This window comes from Panicum virgatum, chromosome 2N (assembly GCF_016808335.1).
Source record: "Panicum virgatum strain AP13 chromosome 2N, P.virgatum_v5, whole genome shotgun sequence".
Classification (NCBI taxonomy): Eukaryota; Viridiplantae; Streptophyta; class Magnoliopsida; order Poales; family Poaceae; genus Panicum; species Panicum virgatum.
In genome coordinates this window covers 45208605-45223183 of record NC_053146.1, presented here as the reverse complement: position 1 = coordinate 45223183, position 14579 = coordinate 45208605, and the positions used below count along the sequence as shown (strand labels likewise).

Sequence of the window (14579 nt, the reverse complement as noted above, 5' to 3'; positions counted from 1 at the left end):
TTCTTCTTTCCTTGTGGGTAGCTTCCTTGTAGGTACCTCAGGATCTATCCCTGACAAAGATCCTTTCTTGGTGCCAAGGACCTGTTGTGAGCTATGTACCTCCACTCTTCTAGTCCCAATGATATTTAAAGATGCACACATACATAGGCCTCACAGGGGAAAAAGTCAATTAATCACCATGCTATATCAAATCCAACCAAAACCAAGCATGTATCAACAACGAATAATTGAGAATATGGGAGCAAGGCAACATGAAAGACTGAGCGGCATGATTAGGAGCACCTCGCTGTTATGTGACACCACCACCTCCCCATCCCCATCCCCATCCCCATCCCCATTCGTCATTCTAGATCACACTAATCTACATGTGAAAGCGAGAGGGTAGAGGCCAATGGTGGGCAATGAGATCAGGAGCAAGGATGAGCTATGAAGTGATGCCCAGCAAAGGCACAAGGTTCTTCATATTTTCCTGAGATGAAAAAGGATGGGGTTCCCATCCCAGTAGGCAACAGATACCATCTTTAATTTCCATCCCCCCTGACCATTTCCCATTTCTTCAAGCAAATCTGAAACCAACCCTAAAGTGGTGGAGGCAAAAATATTACCAAAATTAGGGTATCCTTTTCCTCAACCATTTCTTTATTATCTCATTTTGCATTAAGGATTATCCATTGGAATTCCCATTTCCAAGGGCCCCGTACAAGCCAGCCATGAAACCTTTTAGCCCAATATGCTGCAACTCCTCCACCGCGGTTGCAGGCCACTTTGTACGGTGCAACTCCTCAACATGCTAGTGAGATGAAAAGGGGCTGGCGGGCTGGTTGGAGAATGGTGTGCACGAGATCTGGGGGCGGCACTGCAGGGGGAGGGTGCATGCTAGGTTTGGCAGGAGGCTTAGGTGATATTGATATAGAGGTGGAGGTGGTGATTTGGGGCAGAAGGGTGCAAAGGCGGTGATTTTGGGAGAGGGAGTGTGTGGCGGCGTCTTGAGGATGGGCGTGGGAAGTGTGGTAGGAAACTTTTGAGCTAGGGTTTGGTGGCGTGGACTCTAGCCGTTTTTTTGTGAAAATTCGAGTGCGAGTGGGCTGGCCACAATGTGCCTGGGGAAACAAGATCTAGCCTACATATAATGACCAATCCTTGGACCTAACTACTGCGATTTGCTAACTAATGCTCTAACAACAAATTGAAATATTAATATTCTCTAATATTCTATTAGATGATGTTAATACATCGACAAATGATTTGACTCTAATGGAGCCTCGATAATCTTTCAGTTTTACCAACTCACGTCTAACAATATAATAGGGTTGTGGTATAGATGGTCCGCTTGAGGCATGTGCAAGAGCACACAACAACAGGTGCATTCCTAGGCCGTCCCTTGTTTATTCTATAACTCTTCAAGCACTTGACTTTGATCATCCTGGTAAGGTCGCAGATCCTATCTGTCGGTCATCCTACTCCATACTTGAGCCTGCTCATTGTTTGAGATTCATGCGCTTCTTTTTCTATGTAGACTCACCTGCTTAGCTTTTCTTCTTTTGATTCCACATCTATATTTTTCCTCTCCCTAACCTCTCATGTTCGGCTACTCATGGTGTTACGGTTATGGGGCCTGCTCCCACCTTCCCTCTCCCCCAGTGGCGGAGCATGAGGAAAACTCAAGGGATGCCATTTTGCTATAGTGTAGCGTTAACTATGAGGAGCACTACGGGCATCGCAGATTCACTGGCAACTTTGCAGTAGTACCCTTGAGTTTTTGTCAGGTGGGGGGCATAATGGCCTGGCCGTAGCCCCCACCAGTGCTCTCCCCCCTGCAAGCTAAATCCATATATTCCCCCATCTCTGAGTTATAGACTAGAACAACAACACACAACCAACACATGGTATGGACAAACCAGTAACCACTAGAAGGAACTTATCAAACCATACCTCGACCAGCTATGTACGTTGTCCATACTACATGGCATGGAAATTATTAGTTTATACTCCCAATGCATTATTCTTATTATGATACATTAATTAGTTAAGAGCATCCTAGTTGCTGCCACAATGAAAAAAATCTTTATAGAATTATTGCTGAGAGCGTGAAATGCATTATCATATGAAATTACCACGGGCCACCTAATTGAAGCCACCCTAGTTAAAGCTACCATATTCATTTTTGTTCTAGCTCATTCAAAACACCGGCTGACACTATGCAGCTAGGAGCCTTCACCTAGATAGCTAGAGCAACATTAGTTGGATAGAGATAGTTGGAGTGGATCCATACAAGCCCCTAGAATGATACCAAGATGACATGACTTTCCAATACTACTCTAAAATGTTATGATAGGATTTTTAGAGGATCGGTAGGTATTGATTGTAATCCTTTGGAATTGCATTTACTGGTTCTAAAAATGATGTAGAGATTTGTTATTTAGAGAATTTCTATAGGTGTAGCCGAAATTGCAAGAAGTTATTGATTAGAATAAAATAAAATGCTAACTTTTTTACTTGAAGAATTTAATAAGAGATCTTGATTTGATTTGGTAAAACTAGATTACGTCCACACATATATCATTTCTATATCTTGGGTCTCTCAAAGGCATTCTATACAGTCATAAAAATTGTACAATATGAGTTGGCGAGTCATAATGGTACTTCAATACTTGCCTTTTACATAAAGGAAAATAGATCTCATTGGATCCCACAAATTTTAAAAATAAGGAATGGAAGTTCTACAGATGACGGGCCCACAATTTTACGTTAAAAACAAAAGGAAAGGAACTAATGAGAGTAATGGGCCCAAATCCAAAAGTAGGAAGTAATTAAAACGGTGGGCTAAATAATGTAAAATAGAACCTTCTCGAATCAACACATTCTATATATATAGGGGCATACCTACCAAACTAGGTTATAGGCAAACCCTAAATTGGAAACAAATTCCCATCTATAATGGCGGCGCCCGAGCCCAAGGACCAAAGAGATGCAATCTATCCACACCTCCTCCCTTTGGAAAGCAGCGATGATGAAGAATTCCATGTCGCGGAAGTTGTCAATAAGAAACAAAAGTTCCAATCCGAGAGTGGTATGAAATCAATCTCCTTCCCCTTTTCTATTGAGAAAATTCCCTATTTGATATGGTGTAATGAGTAATTCCTTCCAGGCCCTTAAAATTTCAGTCTCCTTTACTTGACATTGAGTCTAATTTCATACATCTTTACCCCTATTTTCTCATGAAGGAATAATTAACAGATTACTATTTCGTTATATATAGTAAAATAGCTAGGCTTAGTCTAGGCTGAAAATCTCTAAACAATTTTGGAGGGTTATCAATGGTCAAGATACAACAAGAAAGACAAATATTCAGTCTTTGGGGGCAAACTGAAAACAAGAACACCAAAACCTATGCCCATCTCTCACTACTACTTGGAGTCTCGGAGATGTGAGGTGGGCAGGATATTATTACTAGTCCCCAACGTGGATCGCAAGCCGCACGCTTGCACCATGCATGCACGAGTGTTTCTGCCCACCAGAGCACGGAGCATGTATGAGCCCATGAAGAACCTCCAGAGTATCATTGAGAAGAAACTAGTTAGAAAAATCAGAGACAATGGGGACTACAACCTTCTCCTCCCAGGACCCAAGGTCGTGCATATGAGATTATGATTTCCAAGGAAACTGAGAACTCTAGAGAGAATAGAAGGTTGAGAGTGACCAATTCTGCTAGTCCCAGGTGCGAACTGATGACCGGCAGCAAGGAATGTAAGTTGACGACACCTCCATGAATGGCAAGAACAAGAGAAAGTAACGAGGGAATGAGAGGCGGCGGCAGAGAGGTGGCTCTAGAATGTAACATGTGGCAAATTTTACTTTTCACATGCCATTTAATAGTCTTTAATAGAGTATAATAAAGGGCATAAAATTTAGACCTAGTGTCAAATAGGAGGCTGAAATTTTAAGGGTTAGGAAAGGAATTACTCAATATACCAGTATCAAGTAGGGAATTATCTCTTCTTTATTTCCTTTGTGATAAGTTCTAACTTGAAATTATTGGTGTTCTTGTTCAAACATTCAAGGGGAAACAAGTACTTGGCAACTCTCTCTTAAGTTTGATGAGTGGTTAGGACAAAATGGAAATTTCAATTGTGGTATATGCTTATCGGATCTACCAAAGTGTGAAAATTTTCCAATGAAAGGATGCATTCATCTATTCTGCAAAGATTGTATAAGTACTTATGTTACCACTTGGATTGAAGAGAATAATATACCAATCAAATGCCCCATGTTGGACTGCAAATTTAGCTTCTTGCAGCTGGATGCATGTCGCAGTATTATTACTAAAGAAATGATTGAGAAATGGGGCAACTTGATGGAAGACTCAACATTTGGACTACCTAACAAGGATGAATTCAACAGTCAAAATTTCGATGGAACCTCTAAAGATGATGACATACTGCTCATGAATCTTGCTCATCGTAACAGATGGAAAAATTGCCCAAAATGCAGTATTTGTATTGAAAAAGTTGATGGTTGTCGCATGGTAAAATGCAGGTAAGGAACATTACTTTGTCTGCTTGAATTTATAGATATTGGTTGTCCCCATTTATATGGTCTTTGTTTTTAAGTTACAATGGTTATTAGTTTTAAATTGTAATCTTATTTATAAAGGTCTTAATTTTGTCAATCAATAAGCATACATACCTGTAATAGATTACAATTTTGTTTGAGAAATAAATTGATTGCATTCTCCATTTGGTAGTAGATATTGTTGTTTCAATGACACGGGGTTTCAAATTCAGTGTTGTTTGCAATATCAGAATAATTGTTCATGGCCCTATCATGAAAATATGTTGGTGCACAGATGGAAAATAGAAATAATACATTGAAACTTAAATTGACATAATGTTTGTGGATTGTCTAGTTTATTTGAGTAGTTGATAGCATCTTTAATATTCATTTGTGTTGTCACATATTCCTCTTGGGTCCGATTGACACAGCTGAAAACATGTTTTGGAAGTGATATTAGAAGCACATGTGCTATTTGAATCTGTGCAATCACACATTAGTTGAATCTTATAATTCTGTTGATGATAAATCTTTTGAAAGCTAAAGCGCCTGCAATTAATTCATCCATATCAAGTTTATTCATATTTCTTTAAGTTTATAACTCAAATGTGTTAAGCTTATGATGATAAATAGTAGGGGGCATATATTGTTTTCCCATCTAGATGATATGTTAAATGACGTAGAAATGATTTACGAACTACAAAAGTAAAATATACCTAGGCACACAAACTCATGAGTGGAGCTCAATTAGGTTTCAACAAGTAACTCATTGGCAGCTTTATTGCAAGTGGTAAATAGAATAAAGTCTTGTTGTAATCTTCTTCAAATTTTTAGAAAAAGTAGTAAAATTTTCTTCTATTAAAGTATGGAGTGCCTTCCATGGTCAAAAGCAATATATAACGCTGAACTGGCCTAAGGTGATGATCCACAAGGATGATTGCGGTCCTTGGGAACATACCAAGATATACCACCAATTATAACTTGAGACGAATGTTGGTTGGTATCAATATATTTGTCCTCCATGACTACTACATATGGATAGGCAAACACAAGATGTACTCGTTTCTTTCGGTGCCTAATAAGTACATTAACACATGCTCCACATGTATTTGCAGTCTAGATAAATATTTTGTGTGCAATGGGATTTTTGTATTCACTTGATCTCTTTAGATCCAAATGAAAACAACTTCATATCATGTTTTCTACAGCCAAATTCATAACATTTTCAGCAAGTATGATTTCAGTATAAATTCATCGGATGATATATATTCCGAATTCTAGAAGTGAGTTAACATATCCCAACCCCATCTATCAATTAAATACTTTCTAAAATGTTAAGGGGAGAAATCAACTTTCTAAAAATCATGAAAAACTATTTTACCAGAGTGCAAAGGAAAACAATTTGGGGCAGCATATTAAAGAAAACACCAGCAGCAAAAACCCTACCAAAATAATGGTCTATACTTATTTTTTTAGAGAAAAGATTCCCCTGCTTTATTCCCACAACACAAAGCATACATTCATTCAGTTTATCCAGGGCACATGCCCATCAAAACATAAATTCATGGCTCATGGTATAAACAGCAGGACTCTGAACTTGATGTATACTGTTTGAACCTTATAATATCTTGCCAAAAGAATCAAACATGTTATCCCACTATAATATTTATTCTAAATGAGCTAACTGATCAACGACAATCCAGAGAGTTGTAAAGCTTCTGTCATTTCTATTTTAATTCTTGGCTGACCTCTACTCTAAATATATACTTGATCAGGGCAAATAATTTATTGTGTCATCTTGCACACAAACAACTACTATATGGGTAGCTTCTGCCATTTCTATTTTACTATTTCTTGCTTATATTAATGACCCTTGATAGAGGTTGCAGCTTCTATATATTTATCAGTGACTTTTATCACCATAACTAAGAAATTCAGGGGCACGTTTATATGTTGAATAGTTATAGTGATGATAAAACTGCAATGCCATGATGTATATATCCATCAAAACAACACAAAAATATAACAATTCTATTGATTAACAAGATAAAATCTTCAACCTATATATGGAATTTGCCTGCTAATGGTAGACCGAAAGTATGTTAAAAGGGATAGATCATTCTTGCAGCATGCTTACCATTCTTGAAGTCTAGAAAGTATTAAAGATTTTAAAAAGTTTACCTTCTCTACATTACGGCAGAGCTAACAAAGCAAAAGGATTGAGGAGGGCATGATGCAACAAGTTCCTTGGTTCTAATTTGCACATAAGCAAAATGTGAAGGATAAAGTGAACCATTTATTGAACTTTTACATGTTTACTTATTGGGTAATAGAATTAAGATGTTACCAAATTTTGACTAGGTGGTTTCATTAAGAGTATTTTCATAATAGTCCACAAGTTCACCTAAAAAAATTGGATCCCGGACTTACTGCAGTAGAGGGTTAATTGTGAAACCCTGGACAAATATCTTTAATGTTGTTGATAATCTGGTAAAAGAAGTGATTTCTATGCAAGTATTTGTGATTTGTTGTATGCATACTAGATATTCCCATATATTTCTCATAAACTAGTACAGAGCATAGAAATATATATCAGGGTAAGAGATGTTTTTAGTTGATCAAATTTAATGTAAGCTATCTATCCTTGATATTATATTTATGTGGGAATATTTGTATTTATTTTCTTTTACTTTCCCGACTACACATGTAATCGTTTACTTTTATTACTCCAAATTACATGTCTATATATTGTATGTACCATATAGTAATATATGTGTATCTTGTGTAGAACATTTTTAATTTATTTATGTTACTTTGTTTAATAGGTGTGGATGCAAGTTTTGCTATGCATGTGGTCTCCAAGGAGAGGAATGCCCAGGTTCCTGCCCATTTTCAGAATGAGGAAAGGTCAAGTTGACTATCCAACTTTGCAGTTTCAGGCACTAGTTCGAATTAACATACTTTATGCAGCTGGACTAAATTTTATGATAAATTGATCTTGACCTCATTTGAGTATTTGAGATGCATATTGGAACCTTTCTATCTTACAAGTTGTGGTCTGCGTGCTTCCTTCGATAATACTGTGCTGTAGATTTTATTGGATTTGGCACCCTATAGCTTCGCAACTCAAAAAAAATCCTAGTTCTTCAGTTATATGTCTATTTTAGTTTACTCTTTCTAGTGAAAATACATGTCACTTTAGAATTGTTGCTGGTCAAACTTTTTAAATTTCATCATCAATATATGAAAAGTTGCATAGATTGACAATGTAAGATACTAGACGTTAATTTGTTACTGTATATATTCACCACAATATGTACCTTTGAAATGTCATATTTCAATAGGAATTTCTGGTCAAAAAGCTTCACCTTATAGATAGTGTTGCTACCCTGTAAACAACATGTGTTTTGAATCGGTGAGAGTAGTTCCTAGTTAGCGTTACTAGTAAAAATTACTTTTCTTGTTTTGAGCTCTTGGTTTATGTTTTTTTGCAGGGGCTTGATTTTATCTTTTCTTACTAAAATCTATTTACAATTACATAAATTTGACGGTAGTGGTGTTCATCATTCAGGCAATTCAATTCTGCGGCAGAGACTTCCGGTTGATGGACTCATCTGTTGATGGAACTGCGGGTGTCTAAGGGTGCTGACCGATGACACCATCATGGTTGCCTGTAGCTGTGGATGCTGATGGTTCTTTAGCTATAATTTTATACTTCATGCTGGGTGCTCAAACTATCAATAATGGTTGCTTGTTTCCCTAATGTCGAATGATGTGGTCTAAACCTACAACTGCTAGCTTGAACTTTATGGTCTTAAATCTAGAAATATTTGGATTAAAAGTTTGAGGTTTGTGATGATTTATGTTCCAATCCTTTAATTATGCAGATGTTATTTGATTCGATGACTCGTACCAACAGGCTGGGTAAATATTGAGCTAGAAGGCATGGGCAACACTGCATGTCCATGCCTCCAGACTTTCATGGTTAAGTTAAAAATAACAAACAATTGGTCCCAAAATAGTTCTGTAGCTTTTTGGTCCGATTTTCTCTCGTAAATTGTAGTTACATCAGTACATCGGAATTTCAGCTTTTCTATAAACATTTAGGAAACATTTACCAATAACCTTAGTATCGGAATCAATGGTTAAGTATTCCTAGTAAAGCCAATCAATAGCATGAGCTGCCATTATATATGAAGTATCTGTTTTTTTTTTGAGGAAAACATGAGGTATCAGTTGACAGATAAAACCAGAGGCATACAAAATTAAACTAAGATCCATGTCAAAAAGAGGTCCCGAGCTTCATACATTGCATACAAGGAACGGACCTACGTGAGGATCTGATACTCACAGCGCAAGTACGTCAGGTCCTTCACAGCATGTCAGTTACATAAGGCTGGGTCTTGAGTTGTCCCGACAAAGTTGTAGTGGTGCTTAGTATTTGTTGTTAGTTAGGTTGGCCGTCGTATCGAAGTTTGTATAGTGGTCGAAGTAAGGAAGACATCCTTAGGCTGTCCGCAGTGGGCTCTGAACCCACTCTGTAAAACACTCGCTACACGCTATAGCGCATGGATAGCACGTTTTTTTTTGCTGCAGCGGGACTCTTTACCCCGATCTCTATCGCTGCGGACGGGAATCCCGCGCGCCAAAGCTAGCGCGATAGCGTCCGAACGCAATGCGGCGACGTGGCGTGGGGCCCGCCTCCGGCCGTTGCTCCCCAGCCTCCTCCCGCGCCCGCCGCAGCAACGCTCCGCCGCGGCCGCCGCGCGCGCCGGGCCGAGCAGGGGCCGCGGCCGCCGCGAGCGGAGGGAGGCCCGCCGCCGCCTCCTTGATGCCGCCGTCCTCCGCGAGGAGACGGGCGAGCTCCAATCCGGATCTGGGAGGGAGGGTGCGCCATGGCCCCTGCTCCACTCGATCCGCCGGCGGGGGCGCTGGCGAGCAAGGGCCGCGGCGGCGCCCTGCCCTGCCCCCCGTGAGCTCGAGTGGGAGGCTGTGCGCGCCGTGGCTGCCGCTCGCAGGGGATCTGGGAGGGAGGGTGCGCCGTGGACGCAGCTCTCCAGTGGGCGGCGCCCCCGAGCTCCAGGTACGGCCCGCCGAGGCCGACGCCGCCAGCCCAAGGCTACGCAGCGCGGAGCTCCCCGCCCGTGGTCCGCAGTGACGCTCGCCCGCCCAATGCCGCGGCGGCCGCGAGCCGAGCAACCCCTCGCCGCGTCGGCCCGCCCCCGCCACGCCGCGCCGCCGCACCCGCTCCGCCCCACCGCGCCCCGCTCTATTGCGCCCCAGATGCTGCTGCTGCTGCCCCGCCCCGCGCGCGGCGCGTGCCTCCCTGCTCCGGCGCGCGAGGGAGCTCTGGCTCCGGCGGCCGGCGCGCGAGCGGATGGGCGAGGAGCAGACCGAGCGGCGGCCGGGGAGGGAAGGGAGGGAGGCGCCGGCGTGCTCGAGGTGGGAGGAGAGAGAATGAGAGAGAGGGTGGTGTGGGGCGTGCTTGCCGGAGAGGAGGGAGACGCCAGCGGAGGAGGCAAGGAGAGGCGCTGGCGTGGGGAGGGAGGAGAGCGCGCCGCCGCAGCCGGCCCCACATGAGGGAGGAGGGCGCCAAGGCCGCCTAGCCATGGATGGCGCGGGCGTGGGAGGAGGAGGGAGCCAGGGCCGGCGCCAGCGTGGGAGGAGGAGGGAGGAGGAGGGGCGCCGCCCGCCAGAGCAGAGGAGGGCCGAGACGGCCACCTCCCCAAGCCGCCGCAGCTCAAGATCCGTGGCACGGCGAGGTGGCCGCCATGGCCCCGCGCGGAAAGGGGGAACACAGAGGAGGGAGAGAAGGTGACGAGGGCGGAGAGGATGCGGGGCAGGGGAGGAGAGGGAAGGCCCGAGGCGAGCTCGGCCGCCGCCTTGTGCGGAGCTCCCCGGCGCTGAATCCGGCCGCCGGAGCTCGAGGGAGGAGGGTGCGGGTCGCCGCCGCTGCGCGGCGAGGTAGCAGGGAGGTGAGTGAGGGCGGAGAGGAAGGGAAGGGGGAGGAGAGAGAAAAATGGGGAGGGAGTGGAAAAAAAGTTGAAATGTGGGTCCCATGACATGGTTGTTGGTATAGAGAGGAGATATAGAGAGTGGATGGGTGCGGAGAAACTGAATATAGAGAATAGAATATCGATGTCTAGGACGAAATATTCTATTTAGAGAGTGATTTTGGAGTATGACGAGTGCGGAGAGCCTTAGTTTGTATAGCTTTTTGGTCTGATTTTCTCGTAAATTGTGTTAATAGTATACTACGGCAAAGCTCTTGCCGTTAAGAACAATAGATGATGCTGAAAATTTGGAACACTAAGATCAAACGGGAGTTGCTTCTCAAAGTTGTGGTCATGGTTCAGCCATAAACCAGAAGTCGAGTACGGTATAAATGCAAGGGGAAAAAATGTTCCGAGGAAAATTGAAGGAATAACCATTGTCTTTTACGTTGCCACGTTTTTCTTGGCATGTCATGCTGAAGTTGTAGGAGAGCCAGACAGCTAGTAGCAGCAGGAGCAAAAAAACTTCACGGCACAGATTGACCTGTTTCCTCTTTCCACAAGATGCACTATAATCGGAGTCCAAGTAGAACTACACTTAAAGCACAACGAAGAAATTGGATGCGTCTGGGAATGAAATTTAGATAGAATAATACATTAGATAGTACCATAGGTAGTTCATACGACATATATTCCATTTACATGCTCAGTGATGCCATAAAGGCCACATTGAGTTCCATTCTAAGGTAGCACCTTATACATTTTTCTTAAGAAAGTCACCAGCTCTCTATCATAAGTCGCTTCAAGACTAAAGTCTCTGCCATGTCTTTTCCTAAACAATGCGTACTTTATCATAATGATTTGGCCAATCACGATTGCCCAAGCTAATTCTAACCAAAGCAATCATACCAGCAACTGAATGGTTTTACACAGAGTTCAGAAACTTCTTTAATTTCCCTCAAATAGAGTTCTTCAGGTCATTCACCAGGTCCTCTTGCACCTGCTGCAGTGATGTATGCCCCTGGACATTGGGGAGGCACAGAGGTAGCAGAAACGATGCTGGCACCTGTAATTTGGAATAATGAAGAACCTTGTCAGTTGTCATATCTGCTCGTTGGACATGTAATTTTGGACTGCAAGCAGCGAGACAATACCTGCAGACGATGTACACGCAGCCCTGGGCCCTCTCGACGTACATCTTGCACTTGGGGCACCTCTGCCACCTGCTCTCCCGTGCGACCTTCCTCAGCAGCAGGTCATTCTTGTCCCGCTCGTCCTTCCCGAGCCGTTGGAACTCTGCGCAGGCAATGCCGTCATGCCATGCCACCTTGCACTGTGCACAGAACAAACGACGGCAGTGTGGGCACTTAGCTTTTGTTATCACTGCCTCACCGTGGCCACGTTCATGAACAAGCAATGCCGAGCAGTCGTTGAAGGGACAATAGAACTTGAATGACCCCAGGGCTGAGTCACAAAGCGCAGCGCCCCACCTCTGGAACAGCTGCGGCGGGATCACGTCACGGCACGCCTCCGGGTCTAATGCACCATATTTGCATCCTGGGTCAGGGCAGCCAATGGACAACACGTTATCCTCTACTTTCGCAGTAATGTACTGGCTCATGCAGCTGATGCAGAAGAGATGTTTGCACCCAGGAATAGGAAAGAGTTCCCTGACGTGCACTGCCTCCATGCATATGGTGCAGTAGAACTCATTGTTGGCCATCCCATTCACACCAGGAAAGCTTTGGCCTAGCTCCATAAGCATATCATCCAATGGCTCTTTCCCTTTTCGACTGTCCATGTCTTCAGTTGAGATCAAGGTACTATGACCCACATCGATGTTTGGATTTCCCTTTGACTTGCACAATGATTGACAAGTAGACACCACACGCCGGATGCACCTCTGCAACTTATTCTCCCCCACAGCCTTCTTCAGCAGCAGGTCATCTCGCCCCTGTTCTTCATTCCTGAGCCGCTGGAAATCTTCACATGTGACACCGTAGTGCCATGCCACCTTGCACCGTGCACAAAACATCCGGGAGCAGTGTGGGCACTCAGCTTTCCTTATTGCTGCATAGCGAGGGCCACATTCGTTGACCAGCAGCACAGAGCAGTCCATGAAGGGGCAGTAGAACTTGAATGCACCCAGTGCCGAGTCACAGAGTGCAGTGCCCCACCTCTGGAATAGCTGCAGTGGGATAATGTCACGGCAGGCCTCTGGGTCCAGTAAACCATCCTTGCACCCGGGTTCTGGGCATCCAATGGAGAACACATTATCCTCAACCTTCGTAGTGATGTACTGGTTCATGCAACCAACACAGAAAAGGTGTGTGCACCCAGCAATGGGAAAGAGGTCTTTGAGGTCTACTGCCTCCATGCATATGGTGCAGTAGAACTCGCTGCGGGCCATCACATTGGCACCCTGAGAGCATTGGCCCAGCTCCTGAAGCATAACAATAAATGGCTTTTTCCCCTTGCAGTTGTCCATGTCTCCGATTGAGATTAAGGAAGCATGACCCACATTAATCCCTTGATGTGTCTCTAACATTTGCAAAGATTGACAGGAGCCCACAGGATTAGGTTGCGCCATGCTCTCCTCCCTGATCTTCCTCGGTAGCAGGTCATCTAGTCTCCCCTCATCATTCCTGAGCCTCTGGAAATCTTCACATGTGACGTCGTAGTGCCATGACACCTTGCACTGCACACAGAACATCCTGGAGCAGCATGGGCACTCAGCTTTCCTTATTGCTGCCTCACATTGTCCATGTTCATCGACCAGCAATGTACTGGCTCACACATCTGACGCAGAAGGTGTGTGTGCATCCGTCAATGGGAAAGAATTCCCCAATGTGCATTGTCTCCATGCAGATGGAACAGTAGAACTCACTGCTTATCATTGCATCCGCACTGTGAGCATTGCCCCAGCTCTTGGGGCATGCCATCGAGTGGTTTTTTCCCATTGCGGCTGTCCATGTCTTCGATTGAGATCACGGTGCCATGAGGCACCCTGATTTCAAGCTGCGCCTTTGTCTGGCACAAAGATTCACAAGAAGGCACTGCACACCTAGGCAGCCCGGTGGCCTCTGTGCATTGGCAGAAGCAGGCAATGCAGATGACATGGTCACAATTGTCAGGTTTCCAAGAGGCTTCCAATGATTGGATCACCTGTTTGCAAACTGCACAGACATTCTCACTCTTCAAGTGAGTCGAGAATTGGAGAACCTCCTCAACCTGCAGATCCTCAGCCAGTGCAGAATCATCAGCTGCCATAGCAACCAGGTCCAGCATTGTCGTTGTTGTGTTGCGCTGCTGCTCTCTCGGTTGAACCTGATCAATACCTGGCCACGGTCTCTGTTCTGAGGAAATTCAAGGAGTGAATAACTTCTCTTGATAAAATGAGAGAAAATATCAGAACAGGCAAACACTACAGGATCCAAAAGAAATGGTAAGTACATGAAAGATGAAAACTAAAGATGCAATATGAAGCAACCCTAACCTGACGGCCTGCTACCAGTACAACTAGCAGTGAGCAGGAAGGCAAAAGAGCAGAAAAAAGGAGCAGGCAGTAAAGTCCTCTCACTCTTATCACCCTATCATCAAACTACTGGTTGAAATCTGTATGCGTGCCCTGACTTGGATGGAGAACGCCTCCCATAAATTGGAAGCCCAGCACGCGGACTCACTGCCACAATGTCCTGTCAAAGTCATGGCTTACTGGCTTGAACCGCTAGAGAACGGTAGCCAGAGAGAGAGCGGGCGAGCTCCTTGCAGCATATCATCGAACATTTAGAGTGCGGCAGTAGAAATAGGGGAATGTATGTGGGATCGGGGACCGAAGCGGAGCAGTAAAGCAGATCGCCTGTTGCCGAGGTTATCGGGATACATGGAGTCGCCACCACTTTAATGCAACGTCCTGATCCTTTGGATGCCAAGGTGGGCACCTGCGTCACACGTGACATGAATCGTAAACTCTGTTTTGGACGAAGTGTTCTTTATTTCGACGATATTTTGTACAAAGTTCGTGTGAAATATTAT

The 14579-nt window shown here is 44.2% G+C and overlaps 2 protein-coding genes across 2 annotated transcripts; both read right to left on the bottom strand.

Moving 5' to 3' along the window:
• Positions 1-11166: 11166 nt before the first annotated feature.
• LOC120660675 lies at positions 11167-13322 on the bottom strand. Its single transcript, XM_039939291.1, has 2 exons — positions 11699-13322; positions 11167-11610 (listed from the first exon to the last, which is right to left on the bottom strand). The coding sequence occupies exons 1-2, from the start codon at positions 13255-13257 to the stop codon at positions 11526-11528; spliced, it is 1644 nt and encodes a 547-aa protein (XP_039795225.1). The 5' UTR covers positions 13258-13322; the 3' UTR covers positions 11167-11525.
• Positions 13323-13392: 70 nt separating this feature from the next.
• LOC120660677 lies at positions 13393-13895 on the bottom strand. The gene has a single exon (XM_039939292.1). The coding sequence runs from the start codon at positions 13830-13832 to the stop codon at positions 13428-13430; it is 405 nt and encodes a 134-aa protein (XP_039795226.1). The 5' UTR covers positions 13833-13895; the 3' UTR covers positions 13393-13427.
• Positions 13896-14579: the final 684 nt, after the last annotated feature.